General features: G+C 37.5%; 1 protein-coding gene across 11 annotated transcripts in view; it reads left to right on the forward strand.

The window, feature by feature from the left end:
* Window positions 1-13,945, forward strand: part of Pcdh17 (protocadherin 17) — a 94,264-nt gene extending 80,319 nt beyond the window's left edge. For all 11 annotated transcript variants that reach the window (NR_197215.1, NM_001431447.1, NM_001431448.1 and 8 more), the window contains 1 exon segment: window positions 9,200-13,945. Coding sequence is in view for 10 of the 11 variants with exons in the window: in NM_001431447.1 (NP_001418376.1) it covers window positions 9,200-9,882 (683 nt within the window). In the remaining variant the exon portion in view is untranslated.
* The last annotated feature ends 6,585 nt before the right edge of the window (window positions 13,946-20,530 follow it).

Raw genomic sequence — 20,530 nt, forward strand, 5'->3', positions numbered from 1 at the left:
TACCAATGTGAAAGCTGACATTATGAGTTCATAAATGAATGGTTTTAAATTACGTAAAGTAATGGTTTCTATTGAAGATCGCTAATTGGCTTTGGAACTTTAAGTTTAACATTCCTTCCTACTACATTGTCTTGTTCTCATCTCTGTGGCATCTTCTTCCTCAAAGACCACAATCATTTCTTAAGGTAAACAGATTAACCATAATAAATATCTGGAGAAGATGAGGGAGGGAGCATGAAAATTATTTGGAAAATCATGATATTTTCATCATCTGAAACTGAAATGCTTATTCTTCCTGTTGATTTAGATCATCTGCTTGTTGGTTAGACTTCCGGGCTTCATGTTCTATTTTATTTAAGTTTATTCTTCTTCTTGTTGACTTTTTGTTGTCTACAAAAATCTTTTAATCCTTCACATATGTGGTTACACATATAAAAGCTGGTTGATGATTTTGGAAAATCAGGGGGAAATAGTAGAGTATGAGGGAGGAGCATTTATCTGGTGCACACTCACAATCTGTATTGGATCTATACTGAGACATTAAAAACGAAAGGTTATTTAAACCTAACGACTTTAAGACTGTCTTTAAAATGGGAGTAGATAAGATGGACTTTGACTAGCCAAGATGTGGGACCAGCATGCCTGAGACTAATTTTGGGACTAGGGAAGCACGTTACTGTTAGCAATAGAAAGAATGGAGCTGTAAGTCTTCTGAAAACCAGGCTCATTTGGATGCTATCTTCTCTTTGGTCCATCTACGTATTGTCCGGACATAAACGCTGTTGGATTTCCTCCCCATTCAGAGCTCAGATAATATAAGAATTGAACGAGACGTGTGGCCAATGGCTCAATCACCTTCATGCGCTGCCTGCTGTATGAGGCTATTACCTCATTCAGAACTTTCCTATGCAACTTTTAGGGGCAAGCTAATTTTGCCCACACAGTTATTTTATTTTATTTTTTCTTCCTGTTTGGTGATATAACATATATTCTTAAAGTGACAAAGCCAATCTCTCATAGATCTGTGAATTGTACATTTCTACCAGGTTATTGTGCTTGTTTCTCCTCTTTACCTGGAACCAGTCTCCCTAAACCTCATTCCAGTGCCATTTGTCTTTCAAAATGAAGATCAAATGGCACCTTTTGTATAGATTACTTCATAGTACTATCACGTACCTCACTCCCCAGATTTCTGTGCCCTGACATTACTACAACATGGTTCAAAATGCAGCTGTTCATGAGTTGTTTTCTTTATGTAGAATTCAAATCTACGGTATACTCTCTCAAAATGTAAGCTCCTTAGGAATGAGCCAGGATTCCACAAACTTATGAATTTGGAAGTCACTAATTTGCCATAAACCGCTACCTGTTATAATACTAGACACAAATTAGTTGCTTAATACATTGACAATGAATCAGACATGGTATCTTTAAATAAAAAGAAGCACACAGCATAAGTACTCATAGAACCTTTTTCTTGGAACACTGGGATTACATTGTTTTGTATGTGACGGTTCTGCAATAGCCCTTTTCTCAAATCACTGTGTCACTGTACAATACTAAGTCTGAGAGGCAGTTGTCCTAAGGGTGCCTGTTAGGAAACAGATAGCCCCATTTAGCTGTGCCTTCACTTTCAAGCATCTGGTACTGCCCCAGGTGATGCTGGGCCTATATAACAAGACGGGGGGAGGAGGGCAACTAAATTTTAAATGATAATCTCAGAGAAGTGTGCTGTGGGACACACTTATATTTGTGTTATAAGTTCCCACAATGTGGTTTAGTATCTCATTGCTTTATGTACCAAGTACTTCCATATAAAAATTCCTTCTATTGTTTTGTACTTGTTCTGTAACATAAATTTTATTTCAATTTGTCTCAGGCTTTTCTTCATCGCTGGGCACTATCTGTACGTTATCAGTATACATTCAAACATTCCACTCCCATAGGCATTTTATTATGTCCAAGAGGTCACAGACACTTAAAACCATCCCTGAAGGTGAGCAGGTGCATTGAATAGTAAGTGCTACTGCTCCAAGCAGCCCCACATACCCAGTGGCAATTGGATTCAGTTGAATGATATAGGCCAGTGGTTTCTGGTGCCTGAATGCAGCCGTGGCAATACATTTAGAAGAATTATGCAATGCAGGTGCACGCTTGAGGATTGGTACTTCAATGCTGCCACAGTTTGACTATTTGAGGCTATTATAATAACCCCTGCTTCAAAATGTGCTCTCTGCCTATCTAAAGCAGATAGAATAGCATCCCACACCTAAAATAAAGTCTGGAAGTGGGAATGGATGTGCATTCAAATGAAGTACACGTGCTTCTTTTGTTGTATTTTCGTTCTGAGAATTAGTTTTCCAAATTCTTATCATTTATTAATGATCACTATAAAATAATTAAATTCATTGCTCCTAATATGAAGGATGTTTTTTTCTCTCCATTAAATCAAGGACATTTGAACAGATACCTTCTGTAAGAAGTATACCATAACAAGATATTTTACCTCTGACATTAAAACTAAAAAGCAGGAGAACACCTCACTTCCACCTATCAGTTACAGTATTTGATTAGTAAACAGCATAGCTTCCTGTGCTCAAGTGAGAGACCCGGGGATGCAAAGCACTGATGGAAGGTTGCCTAGGTAATAAGTGATTGTTCTTTCCCCATCACAGTTTTTCATTCTCGTTCTCCATTTCTCTTGTGTAATACACGTACCACACTTATTAAATGCTGTCTAAAGAAAAGCAGGCAGTCGTGTGAGTCCTCAGTAAGCAAAACACCACCTCTAATGCACTTGTGTTATCAGACGACTTAGACTATCTATCAAGCTAAATTTTTTATACTGAAAGGAAAAGGAATAGTTTTTGAGGCAAAATAACTTGGCTTCACATTCTTCGGAATAATGCCGAAATCTCTATTCCATTCATAGGCAGTAAGAGTGAAACCAGGTATATTTTTATCAAATATTTTAGTAAATAGGGTCTCAAAAGTTATAACTGGAATTAATTTGTATGAATATAGATTATCATTAAGATCCCAGCTCTCTGTAGTGACTCAGGTCATCACACCATGCTCCGGAGATTTAAAGAATGGCTAAAGCAAGTTAGTGAATAATAACATAGCCAAATTAGGAAGAAAAAAAAGAAAGAAACACTGTTTATGTTAGAGAAGTGTCATTTCACAGGATGCTGCAAATCATGCCAACTTAGTGAAAGAAACCTGTTTTATTAGGTTTGTTGAACTGTATTCTGACAAGATTCTAAAGTTCACAGTGATCCTGTTCCTCTGATATGTAAGAATATACTTGAAGAAATTGGAATTTGCTTTGCTCACAGAGACGCGTGTATACCCCTATATGTACATTTATATGTAGTACTGAAGATAAAAAAGAAAAAGAGCAACGGCAGGCTGGTGTGGGAAGCTATATGTCCTGATCTATGGTCAAAGGTCTTGTTTTGTCAAAATTTGCAAGTAGATGAGAATCTGAGACATATACTGTGCTTAGATACTCTAGGACTAATTTAAAAGGTACCATGCTAGCTGGAAATAGAGGTCAGTGCCTCTCCCACCTTTCCAGATAGCTAATAGGTGTTATGAAAGTTTACATTAGTGAAAAAGTTAAATTAGAAATAATATAAAATAAAATGAGAATAAAAATGCACTTCTATTTATAGAGCTATCTGCCTGGAAACAACTCCAATTTCACAACATTATCAGACACACTACCAAGCACTGCTTTAATAGAAAAGCTCTATTCCTATTTAGAGCTGTTTACAAAACAGAAATAAAAACATCTTGTTGGTAGTCACAAAGCACAGAAGAGTTCTAATTACCCTTCGCCACTGCTACTGCACTGCAGAACTTCTACCAACACCTTGATTTATAGACAGATTGCAAACTTCTGTGTGACAGATGTTATTACTTCATTGTATATATTCCTAAGTAGATCAGAATGGGAAGCTAAACACATATGTATCTGTATATCTGGTGCTGGAAGCTCTCTGCTCTTCCTGGAAACTTTGTTTTCTCAAGTATTAAAAACATGGAAACTTTGGAGGTAGCATGAAAATCTGAAACTAAGGGGAGGGAATTCTCTCATATCCTCTCCAAATTCCCTAAGCCGTGACAAGTTACTTGCCAAGTATTTTCCCTTAGGTGCGCTGTTGGGTGCTTTGAAGAATGGGGAATAGTTTTTTTTTTAAATTATTATTACTTCATTTTTTATTGGATTTTTAAATTTACATTTCAAATGTTATTCCCTTTCCCGTTTTCCCAGACATAAACTAAACGCCCTGTCCCATCCCCTTCCTCTTCTTTTATAAGGGTGTTCCTCTCCCCATCCACCCACCATTCCCGCCCCCCCGACATTCTCCTCTACTGGGAGTCCAACCTTGGCAGGACCAGGGGCTTTTCCTTCCATTGGTGCCCAATAAAGCCATCCTCTGCTTCATATACAGTTGGAACAATGGGTCAGTCCACATATATATAGTCTTTGGGTAGTGGTTTAGTCCCCGGGAACTCTGGTTGGTTGGCATACTTGTTCTTATAGGGTTGCAAGCCCCTTCAGCTCTTTTAATCCTTCCTCTAATTCCTCCAACGGGGTCCTGTTTTCAGTTCAGTGCTTTGCTGCTAGCATTCACCTCTGTATTTGACATGCTCTGGCTGTTCTCTCAGGAGACATCTATATCCTGTCCTGTCAGCATGCACTTCTTAGCTTCATCAATCTTATCTAGGGGACTAATGTGGGGCAGGCTCTGAATGGGCATTCCTTCAGTCGCTTCTCCAACCTCTGCCTTCAAATCCCCTCCTATGAATATTTTTGTTCCCCTTTTTAAGGAGTGAAGCATCGCACTTTGGTCATCCTTCTTCTTGAGCTTCAACGTGGTCGGTGTACTGTATCTTGGGTAATTTGAGCTTTTGGGCTAATATCCACTTATCACTGAGTGCATACAATGTGTGTTTTTCTGTGATTGGGTTACCTCACTCAAGATGATATTTTCTAGTTCAATCCATTTGCCTATGAATTTCGTGAAGTCATTGTTTTTGATAGCTGAGTAGTATTCCATTGTGTAGATGTACCACATTATCTGTATCCATTTCTCTGTTGAAGGGCATCTGGGTTCTTTCCAGTTTCTGGCTATTATAAATAAGGCTGCTACGAACATAGTGGAGCATGTGTCTTTGTTATATGTTGGAGCATATTTTGGGTATATGCCCAGGAGAGGTATAGCTGGGTCCTCAGGTAGTAGAATATCCAATTTTCTGAGGACCCTCCAGACTGATTTCCAGAGTGGTTGTCCCAGTGTGCAGTGGGGTTTAACTTATGATTTGTGATAAGTTTTTGCCTGAGAGCAAGACAGAAAAGAACAGTTAAAAAAACTTCACTCTGAATTAAGATACTCATGGTACGTTACTGAAGAATTTTTTCTTTATAGTGGACACACACACACAAATGTGGCATTCTGGAAAATCACCTGAATTTTACAAAACTATATATATTTGACAAAGTTTCACTTTTCTTTGCTAATCCTTCATCACTTCAATGTCTTGGCTTTTAATTTGAATGTTCACAATTGAGGACACCACTCACTGAGCATCAGAATGGCTATGTGCGTTTAATGATGGAGTGATGTTCTAGGATTAAACTCTCAATATCAAGGCTAAATAATGCATAGTCTCTCACTAAGACTGCTAAAAGTACAATTATTTAAGTGTTTAATTATGAGAATTTAAAGTTAAATATAGTTAAGTTGTTGACAAAATCACTGGTTTCATACTCAGCGCCATACAATGAGGATGATAATTAAAATGTCATGTATTGAATTTTCTTTACATTTCTATGTTTCTTCCTTTTGTCTTCCTTTTTATGAGACAAAATAATACCATGTGGCCCAGGTTGAATTGGCTGACCTGCAATTTTAGCTTCATGAGTACTGGTTATTATATATATATATATCATATATATATAAAATTTTGAGAATATGTAGTGCATAATCTTGAATTCTCTGCCCACCTTTTTCAAGTCATAAGATTACTGGCATGTACTGCCACATTCAGCTGAACATAAATTCTAATAACAAGGAAGTGATTGAAGCTCCTTGGTGGTCAAGAGGTGTTTCACCGAATTAGAAACTTAAGATTTCAGACTTCTGGAACCTCTGTTTGTTGATGTTCAGATTTTTTTTTAATTCCACAGTTTTTGTCATATGTTTACCTCTAGGGTTCCGCTGTTTTTCCTGGAAAAATCACATTCTTTGAAAGGATGACAACATTGTATTGACAGAAGGATGGCAATAAATGAGAATTATTTCTAGGTAACCTCAAATTAGAAGGTAAATTGGTTCAGAACAACTATGCTGTGAGCTTTAATGCCTAGGGCCTCTCTGCTTGTCTAAGACAAGCATCAAATCTATGTTCACAAGCTCTGCTTTTTGCAATTTTCCTATTCTGCGTTCTGCTTATCCATTCTTTTGGAGACAGAAAACAACTTGATTATATTCTTTTATAGCTGTTATGCTTGACTAAATATTTGACTTTATCTTCTTTATCATATCCATTTAGCTTATTAAAGGAGATTTTAATTATATACCATCGATGGGGTACATTTGGCCCTTATCCATTTAGTAGACAGAACCATGTTTTAAATGTTCACCTTCATAACTGCCATCTTTCCTTCTTTTCCTCTTCCTTTGCGTCACTCCTTTCCTTCTCTTCTGCACTCCTTCCGATCCCTTCTTCTTTCTATCCTTTTATTATTCTCTCCTTTCTTACTTTCAACTGTTTTATTTTGCCTAGTACTTTCTTCTTAGCTAATTATTTCCTGAATAGAATCATGTCTCTTTCTTTTTTTTTTTTTTCCTTTTTTTCGGGGCTGGGGATCGAACCCAGGACCTTACGCTTCCTAGGCAAGTGCTCTACCACTGAGCCATCATGTCTCTTTCTATATCTCCCTACTTGTCTGCTTATTTAAGTTCTTTCAGGAAGGTTCTACTCATTAATTCTTACTCGAACTTTTACAGTTATAGTTAACTTTGTGCTCATAGTTTCTGCTGTTTATACAAAAATGCCATTCGATTTTCCTCACTGTCTGTGAACTGCTGGCGTCAAAATTACAGCATAATCACAAACTAAAGAGCTTATAATGTATCATAATCAATACGCAAAATTTGCTCCCCTGGATGTGACATAAAAGAGTCGAGTAAAAAGCTGGGCCAGTGCAGCCATGAAGAACAAACACTTGTTTGACGTTGGTGGTTTCAAATTCAGGGTCGATTCACATTTTTGAAAATCTGCATTAGTCTATGTCTTTCTCTGACCCTAAATCCATGTCGAGTTCATTCAGGGCTGGTTATGTAAATAGCTGAAATGGAAGTCCAGTCAATACTGAAATGTGAAACCATGTTGGCATGCTTCAAAAGAGTGTATTGGTTGTAAATCATTTTAAGTTATAATGCTTGGCTCCAAAGGATACAAAACATTAACCAAGAGCCATAGGATGCTATTCAGAGCAGTCAGCCTAAACAATACCCCATACCAAACCTTCAAATCATTAGAAATAAATTTTAGTCTGAATTCTAGATTCTTCTCTGGTAGTTCATGCCACTCCTAACAGGTTTCAGACAAAGCTTGTTTTACACTATTGATGCATAATTCAGACTGCCTCTCAAGATTCTTTCCTGCTTTACATAATAACTTTAAGAGGGAATACTGCATTTTTTCCAAGGAAACTATTTCTTTAAAATGGTAAGTTAAAATATGTTCTAAAGCAACCTAAATACTTTTAAAATATCACAAGTGTAAATGATATATGCTATGACATTTCACAATGTTTTGTCTTGTAAAGGTACCACTTTGGCACTTCATTAAATCATATTTATTTCATGGCTCAAATTTCTTCCGGTTAAGTAGTTTGTGGGTATAATTGGTTGATGACTGATGAATTTTCTATGAGCTTTCTCTATAAAATCAAATGTTTCTTGTGACTTTGAAGAGGTACCATACAAGTAATTTTAAATTTGCTCTTTCCTAGGTCAAATGTATTGTTTCTAGACGTCTCTTTCCTTGTAGAGTGTACAATGTATTGTAGGGATCACCTAACATCAATTAAAAGGCAAGCCCTAGGGCTCCTGAATGTATCGGGAATTCTATTCCCATCACATGGAGGTAAAATGTAAATATCTCCTTCTCCTGGTGGTAGTCCCCGATCTAAAATGCATCATTAAACAAAACAGAAGCAACTGTTCACAGAGGAAAGGGACAGCAGAGAGGACATAATTCAAAGACATTGTTGAAAACATTGGGGCCAATAGGGAGTTCATAGCTATCATCACAGCGAAGGCATCTTACTCATGTTTCCTCATCACCATCTTTAAAATAGTAATCATTAAGTAATGGTTGTATAGATTCTCCGTCTGTCTATTTGCAAAGAACGAAGTGCAAGCTCTCATAGCAAACCTTATTGTTAAGTGCAGGAGATCCTGAAGTGTCATTATTCCGAACTATACCTGTTGAAGAAGCCATTTCCACCCACTTACATCAAAAACAAAACTGAAAGTGAAGGGAATTGATTACAAGATCTGCACGCATATATAATAAAACAGGAAAGTGCCCTTTTGACAAGCTTATTCATAATACACTGTGATAGGAAATTCCATTTGCCACTCTCAGTAGGGAAAAACTCAGCTTTGAAAGAAACCCTTTGATTTCATGACTGTCACCAAAATAACAATTGCAAATAAAATAAGGATCAAATGTTTTTAAAGTGTCTTAGAACTTATTATGGAAATCTGTGATCCACTCCGTACCCTGTTTGTGATTTAACCAAATGAATCCTGACCACCGTTTTTGAAGCTCTCTGTTTCCAGGATGGGTTACACAGAACAAAGACTACAATCCCCAGGGGATCTGGTTACAGTGATGTTGTAGTCCACCGAGAATCACTCTCCCATGACCACGTTTTACTTCTTCTCAGGCTATGGGAATTCGTTAATATCTAGAGAATAGACTTAAATAAAACCATTGTCTCAACCAGTAGGTTTATGCAACCATCCTGAAATGTTTTAATTATTGTTTTCTTTTCCTTTTTAATTAAGAGAGCAGAGGTCAAGCAAGACGACTGAGAGCTGATCACAGCCTCAAGTAGAAATGTCAAGGAAACTGTAATGATCGGATTGTTGTTTTCTCTTTTGTTTTGCAGAACCGGAAGAGTGTATTAATTGCACAGATGAATGCCGAGTGCTTGGTCATTCTGATAGATGTTGGATGCCACAGTTCCCTGCAGCCAATCAGGCTGAAAATGCAGATTACCGCACAAATCTCTTTGTACCCACAGTTGAAGCTAACGTTGAGACTGAGACTTACGAAACTGTGAATCCCACTGGGAAAAAGACTTTTTGTACATTTGGAAAAGACAAGCGAGAGCACACTATTCTCATTGCCAATGTGAAACCTTATTTAAAAGCCAAACGTGCCCTGAGCCCTCTCCTCCAAGAGGTCCCCTCAGCATCTAGCAGCCCAACCAAGGCATGCATTGAGCCTTGCGCCTCAACAAAAGGCTCCCTGGATGGCTGTGAAGCAAAAGCAGGGGCCTTAGCAGAAGCAAGCAGCTCCTACCTGCCCACTGACAGTCAGTATCCGTCACCCAGTAAGCAACCAAGAGACCCTTCCTTCATGGCTTCTGAGCAGATGGCAAGGGTCTTTGCGGATGTGCACTCCAGAGCTAGTAGGGATTCCAGCGAGATGGGAGCTGTGCTGGAACAGTTGGATCACCCCAACAGAGATCTGGGCAGAGAGTCCGTGGATGCGGAGGAAGTTGTGAGAGAGATTGATAAGCTCTTGCAGGACTGCCGGGGAAATGACCCTGTGGCTGTGAGAAAGTGAGGGGGAAAGGCATTGGTGTTTTCTTGTCTCTTCTGTTGATTTGAAAATGATCACTTCCGGTGAAAACCCACTTTACAGGGACGGAAAAGGACCAGTGCTGCTTTAAGGCTTTTAGTGAACATCTGAAGTGCCCACAAGTATGTTCAAATTTTCACTGCTGTTTCTTTTACAGAAATAACAATGGTTTTGACCAAACTTATATTAGGACAGAATTAATGAAGCTTAAGGAGAAAGGAGAAAAGAAAGAGAGAGAGAGAGAGAGAGAAGAAATTGGAGAGAAGAAAAAGGAGGATGAGACAAGTTACCTTTTGACAATCTGTTAGGAAGGTATGCAGTGAGAGACGGAAGGTATTTCTGATCACTCTAAGACTGTCCTCCCACGAGATCGATGCTGACTTAACTGTTTACCTATAAACCCATACAAAGCAGGGTCATATTTGTTATCTGTGGTGGACTACTAGCTGACATCACAGGCTTCTACTGAAAGTCCCGAAAAGACCTTGCAGTAGTCCAAGCTACACCAAACATTAACACATATTTGTGGTAAACATTTCTGTATAAAGTACCTGCCAAGCATAGAAACACAAAGACCATTCCATACCATTAGTCAGAAGCAAAAGAAAAAAAATGTAATAATAACAAAACAGAAAAAAAGATAAAACAACAAAAACCCTTGGTCATTGTAAGACACCTCATGTCATATAAAAGTTCAATGTAAAAAGATATAGTCTGTGTTGTCCTGAAACACATGTAGACCTATTCACTTCATTAAAGAAGAAAATTTTGAAAAATTTAAAATGTCTATTTAGCATTTTAGTGTCCAACAAATATATAAATAACAGTGAGTTTTGCATTTGAACAGTTCTGAATTATGAGTTATCATTGAGTAGTAATACTGAGAGAAAATTAACATAACTAAAATGTTTTACTCATTTTTGGACACTAAAATAGCTCAGGAAAGTGAAAAAAATGTCTTAGACATAACAAATCACATGACCATTTAAATGTGCAGATGTAAGAAGATTCAATGTGTTTACATCAAATGACATATTTTTATTGATTTATTGCAGATTCCGTGCATATGAGCCAAATTGTTGAGTGTATAAGAGCTATATTGTGTATTTTATTAAATTAATATATAGTTGTGTTGCAAAAATATTTGGGCTTATATTGTAAATGGCAAGTGTTGCCTCGGTAGCTGTCGAACTCTATGAGTTTTGTTTTTTCCTGCTTCCTTTTCCCCATGGAGCGTGGGGAGCAGGGCCTCAGAGCAAAGTCTCTTGTTTAATGTATAGTCTACCAAGTACACAGTACACAATTCTGTTCAAAATGTGTTTGAGTGAGCTGATCGAGCTAACTGAAAGGTCAGAAAAATACATCTGTCAGTCATAGTTCTGTGCAAGTCCTTGTAGAAGCTTTGATTAAAGTCATGCTAAATCACAAGAATTACATTTGTACCAATACCTGGAAGATTTCCCCCCCTTGTTTTCAGTAACACGAAGCTTCTGCCTATGTAGATATCATAGAATTGGTTGGTTCTCAAAGTATTGTCAGTGGTTCAGGTGCGTGCACACACATCATGTCCGTAAACATACGAAACGTTCTAATGCATGTGTGCTACCAGTGCTGGTTACATGCATTGTATACTGTGTATGTCAAGAGAGCTGGGTCTTGAACAAAGCGTGTTTTCCTTAATCTCTGTGACCTTCTGGCTGTTTTTCCTTCCTGTTCTTTGAGAATAATACCTATGATCCCATCATTGTGTTGCACCTTTTCTTGTGGCATTTAGCAAGTTTCCAACTTATTTCCTTATGAGGCTAAGACAACTCTAATTTCAGGAATTGGGAAAATAAAATTAGCACTCACAGAAGTAGTAGCAGATGGGGAAATGCCTTGATTGACATTTTCCTTCAGCATTTTTTTTTTTTTTTTTGGCATTTAAGAGCTTCATGGCAAACAGTTTGAGCCCATACCTTGGAAAATGTGGTGCTGAGTTAAATAAAGGCTGTTTGTGCGCTGGATCAGGAAAAAAAAATATTTGAAAACTGGGAGGGATTTCTGTGCCTTCTTTTCTGGCCACCAAGCCAGTGTAGAAACAGTATAAATGTCAAAAAAAAATAATAACCTTATACTAAAAACACACGAAAAAGCAAAACAAACTTTGAACTAAATTAAGTTTTGTAATTAATGAAAAAAATCTGCTGGAAATATTTTCATCATTTCAGGAAAGTTTTAGATTTACCTCACTCGCAAAATTGCTTTTGGGTTAAGAATGGGTGACTCCCCTTGGCTTTATTCTCTTGAGAACTGCATTAGGTTCTTGATAACAGCCTTTCCACATTTCTACTCCTGCTTTTGGTTATCCATCCATGTTTAAGTTAGAAAAGAGGGGATCTTGTATATGTGAAACCCAACTGACACCATGTTTTGGACTCTTTATGTATCTACAACGTGTATGTCTGTTTTATGATGTTACTTTTACCAGGAGACTACTTGATTGATTTAGCTTGATAGGTAGTTGAAAGTTGCCGAAAACCTCTTTCCATTTAGTCAGTCTGAGCTTTGCCTTTCTCTCACTCTCCAGATAACCATGTTAGTGACATCTAAAGCAGTGTGCAAATAAATTCAACACAAACAATAGGCTTTTCTTTGAAACTTCTTAGTTCTAAGTCACTAGTTGTTCAATGTATTGCTAAGCATCTGAAACACTACACAAGTCTCAGAAATGGTTGTGCCAACGTGTGAGGGGTTGACTCTAAGCTGTCACCAGAAGTCTGCTAGTGTTAGCTGTTTCATACATTATCTGTACTTAGTAGTGATTATTTATTTACAAGTTGGAGGTAGTTCAAGTCAGAACTCTGAGCTTCTATAGTTGAGGGGAATCTTGTTTTTATTCATCTCCCTGGGACCTGCCTTTCACGTAGAACTCTGGTGCTTGGCTTCAAAGGAAGCATTTGTGATGCCAAAATCATACCTTTGGAGAAATATTGGCTGTAATGGATAGTACATAATTGGGGAGAATTGAGGGGTTTCTGGCATTTAGAATGCGTTTTACACACACACACACACACACACACACACACACACATACACACACACACACACACACACACACACACACACTGAAAATAAATGTCCTTTAATTCTTTAGAGGTTTTTGGGAAATTTTAGTCAAAGAAACAAAATGAAAAAAAAAAATGCAACATGGTGAACTAAAAAACAAAACATCGGTAATGAAATCTTTTCCTTGTCTGTTAATGATGAGAATGTTTTCACTAAAATTTAACATAGTAAGAATCACTGCTATGCTATATCAAAGTAAACACTGAAGAAACATATAGAATCTCAAAGAAGGTTGTCACATTATTTGTTTATCCAACAAACTTATCTTTATGGCAAACAAAACAAACAAACAAACAACAATAACAACAAAAAACTAGACCTTGTTCCATCAATTGATTCGCGGAATTACTGGGAGAGAAATTGATTGTTCCTTTCCCGAAATTACCTGGGCTCTTGTAAAACATGACTTCCTTTTAAGGATGTAGGCTCTGTTCAAATAAAAAAAAAATGGCACCGTAAAATATAGTCATGTAGTAATGAGCAGTATGCTTTATGAGAACCAGGTTAAAAGCTGTTTGTTGTCTAATGGAGTGGAAGCTGCTGGGGTCATCAAATAGACCAAGGACTGGCATACTATATACCTACTCATTATTGTCTAATTATGTTCTTTTGACAAGAGGCAGCATTTACCAGAGCATTAATTCCATCTGAGTTTTGGCTATCAAGATGTGTTGATTTGAAACATAATTGAATGAGACCTGATTAAAGTCTGACTCTCCTGGCCCCAGTGTTTTTGCAGGTTAGCTGTGTGCATTTATCAGTCCCATCATTTCATAAGGTTCTTCGCTGCACCAAGTGATTGGTGAATGACGACGACGGCGACGACGACAGCGAAAGCAGCATACATTGTATGGATTTATCTCAACGCTATTGTTTAATGGCTGTGTTTCATGTGGCCTGTCTGGAAAATGAGGACTCCGAATAAAAGCTATTACTAATAGTGGTGTTGCCTTCTCTTGATTCATTGATGCAGAAGCGATGCACTCCACTGCACACCACAAAGGAGACTCCAACTATAATTATTTTGCAAAAACAAATACAGTATCACAACTGTCTTTGCTAATTATCTGCTTTGCTATAGAGTGAGATTTTGGACAATACTTAATAATAAGTCAGTAATTTCCTACAGAAGCGAACACTCAAGTATCTTGGATAAATGAACTAGTTTTGGATAAACGAACATACAAACTGTGATCTATTAATTCTTATACCTTGCATTATTTCCATTGGGTGTTTTTAAAAAAAGCCCCTCCTACCACTTCAGAAATCATTTGTTGAATCCATATCATGTGTTTGCCTAACTAGCTAATATGCACCAAAAATATGCTGTGCATGCAGAGTGGTGCCTGGATTACAGTCAGTTGATAAAAAAAAACAAACAAATAAACAAACAAAAGAAGAAAAAAACAAAAAAAACTGGACAAATTTTAATCCACCCAGCCCTTCAAAAGATGTATATGATTACCTGTGGTTTTCCTTAGTTACCCCAAACAGGCTTTGTTGTTCTTCTTTGCAACAAATGACATGATTTACAATTCACACTCACATAATATTTTGGCTTGTAGGTAGTTCTGTTTTCATTTTTATTACATTATCAACACTGTGTGCTCCATTAGACTTATTGAATTATTTTACCTGTCCTCACTTTGGTTCATTTCTGTGTTGGGCCTTTTGTTTCAGTGAAGATTAGCTAGATTCCAGTAAACAGAAAAATTCTAAAGGTGCAAGGAAGCATGAAGACCATCACATTTTGTATGCAGAACCTTTTCAGTGTGTTCCTTGGCAATACCTGTGAACACAGCAATTGCCCTACTCTTTCATGAGAGTAGCGACTGCTCTTGTCTATTCAGCCGCCCATTGCTTTACAATATGAAGGAAGATTAAGACACTGTTAATTCAGTCATGTGAATCGAGTGACCAAGGTTGAGGGAGAATGGTACCATTTAGGAGAAAAGCCCTACCTAGCTATAACAAAATTAGGAGGAGAACATGAACTCAGTTTAGGAAAGTCTTGGTATATGTCATTGAAATGTAAGTCCCAGAAATTATACTATTTTCATACAGATATGACCAAAGGTACAGTTACTTGACAGTTCTTAGAAAAATATTAAGAAAATAGCTACCCACTTATAGTGCCACTACGGCACATCGAAATGCAACACCCAGTAAATAGATCGTCTCCAAATTCTTCATTATTGTCGGTTCTATAGGTAAACACGGGACGATTAACTTAAAAAATATGTTCCTATTGTTTGTTTATTTCTGTCTTCTGAACAGGATATTTCACTTTGAGGGGCACAAGTTCTTATTTCATCTACTTCCTTTTCCACATATGTACCCAAGTACATTTTGAGTGTAATAACTTAATTTTTGTTATGATGTATTTCAAGTTCATAGCTTTTTAAAGTCACAGAACTTGCTCAAAATTTTTAAAACATCTTTTTAAAAGAAGCTAAATACAAATTTCGAACCTTGTTCTAGTTTTCATAACTTGTCATATTTTGTTTAAGTAATTGGCATTTGGGGGAGTTCGTATGAGAATTAATCTTACTTCTTTCATGGTTTACTCTGGCACTCATATCAGCGAGCCCAGATCTTATTTGATATGGGAAAATATCGACTCTAAGACACTTTTTATGGTGTAAAGCTTTATAGAATTAGGGCTTCACCAGCAGCTCCAAAGTACCAGTGTACGTCCAAGGACAGCTATCTAGGACACCTGGCTCTCCCTTGAAGTAGAACTCTAATTCAATAGCTTAGTCCAGATTCTATAACCTCATGGTTTGTTTGTTTGTTTATTTATTTATTTATTTATTTATTTATTTATTTATTTATTTATTTATTTTTACACTCCAGATTTTATTCCCCTCCCTCTGATTGTTCCACATCCTACTACATCCATCTCCTCGCTACCTCTTGTCTCCACGAGGATGTTCCTACCCTACCCACCCCACCAGACCTCTAAACTCTCTGGGACCTCCAGTCTCTTGAGGGTTAGGTGCATCTTCTCTAACTAAACCCAGAACCAGCAGTCTTCTGCTGTATATGTGTTGCGAGGCCCCATATCAGCTGATATATGCTGCCTGGTTGGTGATTTATATCTTTCCTACAATGTTCACTGTATCATTGATAAACATTCTTTTTTAAATTATGCAGCTAACGTGGCTATTCTTTTTTTTTTTTTATTAACTTGAGTATTTCTTATATACATTTCGAGTGTTATTCCCTTTCCCGGTTTCCGGGCAAACATCCCCCTCCCCCCTCCCCTTCCTTATGGGTGTTCCCCTCCCAACCCTCCCCCCATTGCCGCCCTCCCCCCATAGTCTAGTTCACTGGGGGTTCAGTCTTAGCAGGACCCAGGGCTTCCCCTTCCACTGGTGCTCTTACTAGGATATTCATTGCTACCTATGGGGTCAGAGTCCAGGGTCAGTCCATATATAGTCTTTAGGTAGTGGCTTAGTCCCTGGAAGCTCTGGTTGCTTGGCATTGTTGTACTTTTGGGGTCTCGAGCCCCTTCAAGCTCTTCCAGTTCTTTCTCTGATTCCTTCAATAGGGGACCTATTCTCAGTTCAGTGGTTTGCTGCTGGCATTCGCCTCTATATTTGCTGTATTCTGGCTGTGTCTCTCAGGAGCGATCTACATCCGGCTCCTGTCGGTCTGCACTTCTTTGCTTCATCCATCTTGTCTAATTGGGTGGCTGTATATGTATGGGCCACATGTGGGGCAGGCTCTGAATGGGTGTTCCTTCAGTCTCTGTTTTAATCTTTGTGGCTATTCTTTTAAATCTCCTATATCTCTACTTAGTTGATGGCTTCCATATTTTAGTGAATGAGTTGGAAAGCAGAAAAGTTCTTTCAGTCTCCAAGAAAATTAAAAAGAAAATGGGATATCTTGAGAATCATAGGCATTGCACTTATCTAAGTATGGTGGTATGTGTCTGTAAGAAGCTGAGGAAGTAGGCCCATGACTCGTGTGTGTGTGTGTGTGTGTGTGTGTTTGATGGTAGAGCATTAAATTGTATATGTTTTTACATTATGCTTTTTCTTTCATTCTCATCCCTGCTTTTCTCAAGTTCTGTTTTATAGCTATGCAGTGGAATTTACAGGAAAAAGGGGCACATTCTTCTTAAAATTTAGAACATAGTTTTAGAATACTTCAGAACAAATATTACTGGTAATTGGTTAATTATCATCTTTAAAAGAGCTATGAAACTTTGATGTTATTATCTCTCCCCAGCCCCAAATGATAGAAAATCAGTTTTCTGGTGAATTTAGTATGCACTCATTTGGAAACAATCATGCAGATGTTCATTTAATTCTGTTAAATCATGAAATTTGTATACGCTTAACTAATAGGGTCATTAATTGATTTCTTAGGAATGATTGTATATACTCTAATAATATTAAAACTTTACATACATATGTATGAGTGGATGAGAATCTGATAGTCTCAAAAGATACTAAGATAAAATAAAGGGGTGCAAGTCAAATAATCCTGACTTAGCTAATGGGCACCTAACAGATTTAGACTTGCCTGGTCTCTTCAAATCTAGTTGTGTGGTACATTTTGCATCTTTTTAGCATTCAAATGGAAAGACAGCAATACTGTCAAAGTTGATTTCATTGTAGTTCATTGAAAATGGAGTTGATTTGATTCTAATTAGTAAACTTAAATTAAATAAATTTTAATTTACTATCTCTCCACCAAACTCATAGAAACCATGTCTTAATCTCAACGAGACCAATTATGTTAATGTCCACTTAGTGTTGATTTATTACTATATATTTTTGAAATCTTTATTAAAATGGATAAGATGTGATATTCATTAACTTCATTTAAATGGCTCAGTACTAATTATCTAGCAATTCTTAAATTATATTTGAATGCTTATTGTTTTATTCCAATGTTTTAAAGTACATTAAATCAAAAAAAATTATGTGAAGGGACTTTTCAGATTTTAATTTTTTCCCCTACAAAATCCTATTCATACCAATCACATTTTATGATAATGTACATTAATGTGACATTTGTGAGCTCTCGTTTAGTGATTATCTCCTTTTCATCTTTATTCCATAGTTTTTTTTCTAAATATTAACTGAATGCAATTTTACTTTTATCATATACTTATTAAAACACCTTTTGCAAGTTCATATGATTTAAGTTGATGTGGATTTACTAAGGGCTTACCTTACCCTAATAAGTAGAACTATTCCAATCGACTTTTCTAGGCCTCTATAAAACCAAGCAACCATTTTTAAAACTCCCATATGGAGTGTAAAGATTGACAAATTCATAATGATTTCTAACAGGAAGTATACAAAGTGAAAATAGGTCAGGCATAGGGATTTTTAGAAAATAATATGTAGGAATTCTTAGTACTTCATGGTGAGAATGAGTAAGCAATTGGAAAATGAAGGATCGCACTGTATTCTTACGTATTAAGAGACCCTCTTATTAAGACCTCATCATGTTAAAAGACTGACATTGATGGAAGATAAGTAAAGAACCTTGGAGACTGTTACGACTGCTCATCCTACACATCTCCCTTTAACAGCTTCTTAATTCAAACATTCTATCTACTATATATCTTTCACTTTCATGAAAGTGCAAAAATTCACTCTCTGCTCATAAACCAGAGGAGACAAGGAAACGAATGAGTAGATTTCAAATGGCTTCTCATTTTGGAGAATGGGGTATTCCCAACTTAGTTCAACACTTATCTACAGAGCAAGCTTGTACAGAAGAACGGGACAGACACACATTAACTCAATGTCATTTCTGCCTCTGTAATAATTACAATAGGCTGAGAAATTAAGACATTTATAAACATTGAGGTGTACTTGATGCTTTGTGAGAAATGCTAAGATTCGGTGGCTTAGAAAAGACAGGCATTGAAACAGAAATACTTTCAGCTAAACAACCTTAAGGAGGAAAGAGCATCCGCAGCCTCCCAGAAACAGCAGCATTTGAGCACTGAAGAAAGGATGGAATTTTAGCGGCAGAGCTGTATAGAAAATGCGTTTTGGACAAAGAGGCAGGTGTGTACAAAGACCTAGAGATAAAGTCAGGATATTTTCTAATGCGGAAAGTAGAGAGGGTTGGAGAGGTACGCTAAAGTTAGGATGGTCCAAATGATCCAATGCGCAACAATGTGGTCTGTAAAGGTGACGAGATGTAAGGGAACCTGAATTAGCATTACTGGCTCGAAGAGTTTTGCCCAAGTCCTGCCAAGCTGAATGCGAATTCGGGAAAATAACACTAGGACAGCTTTCTGCTGCCTGGTGATCCATTCTTTATAAGATGCTGCCTAATAGCACCTTGTACTTGGGTCTGGTCCAGCTATAGGGAGAGTGCCAGCTCTTCTGAATCTTGAATTTCTCAGCTCCAACCCATGAGTAGAGTATTTATGTGTATTTCCAACTTCCCAGAAATAATTCTTCCTTTAAAATCTGCAGTCACATTTGATGCTTTGGAAAGTGAGGTGAAGGTGAAAATCAAGGGTATGGATATATTCCATCCCTGGGATGGTGACGATTTAATATTCCTGGACTCCCTAAGTACCTCCTGGAATGTTCTACATGAATTCTGTTAGTAGAATAATTCCAATAATTGTTCCTGTTGCTATTCCAGGCTGTTTAGGCTAGCAGAAGAGGCCTATCACAGTGCTTCTGTAATGTTCCACCAATATACTAACATACATATCTCACCAGAGCATCAGTGAATTTGCATTGGTGATTTCAAAATGTAGCAACTTTCCCCCAGATCTGACAGGAAGTTTTGTTATTAAGTCACGGTGGTATGTAGCTTTTCGGGTTTTGGCATCTACAAAACAAAATCCTAATGGTTGGTCAAGCATTCTACAATGTCCATGGTGGCTATCTACACACAGAAAAAGAAAAACATATCCAAATTGCTCACGATACCCAGTTTGAGAATTTCTGTAAAAGACATAAAACGATACAGTTTTTATAACAAGAGCAAGCAACTCTGGGGTATAATATATAATATTTTATCTTCAACGTTAATTGGATAGGTGAATCTTTATCTAGCGTTTAGACAGAAGTCTGGGGCATTCTAATTTCCCTAGCATGAAGGAATTCTCTGGACTGGCTTGTTTGGCAATTGGCAGGGCCATTGTCTTTCTCCAACTGCCAGTCTTATCTCTGGCTGTCATCAGGGCCAATGGTCCATGGAATGAAAAAGCTGTGGCTTTCCCTGTTTCTAACCCTACTAAAAGAGGTTAGAGCACACACCCTAAGGCAGAAGAGAATTCCCCGATTCCCAAAGGTGAGGAATGGAATCCACATTGGGGGCTGTCTCAGAGGTCTAATCTTCTAGGTCAGTTGCTGTGACCCACTTTTATCCTCAAGACTAAAGTCACCTCTCTCTCTCTCTCTCTCTCTCTCTCTCTCTTTCTCTCTCTCTCTCTCTCTTCTCCTCTCCTCTCTCTCTCTGTCTCTCTCCCTCCCTCTTTCCCTCTCTCCCTCCCACTCTGTGTGTGTGTGAGTGCATGTGTTTGTGTGTG

This window comes from Rattus norvegicus, chromosome 15 (assembly GCF_021556685.1).
Source record: "Rattus norvegicus strain SHRSP/BbbUtx chromosome 15, alternate assembly SHRSP_T2T, whole genome shotgun sequence".
NCBI classification, from domain to species: Eukaryota; Metazoa; Chordata; class Mammalia; order Rodentia; family Muridae; genus Rattus; species Rattus norvegicus.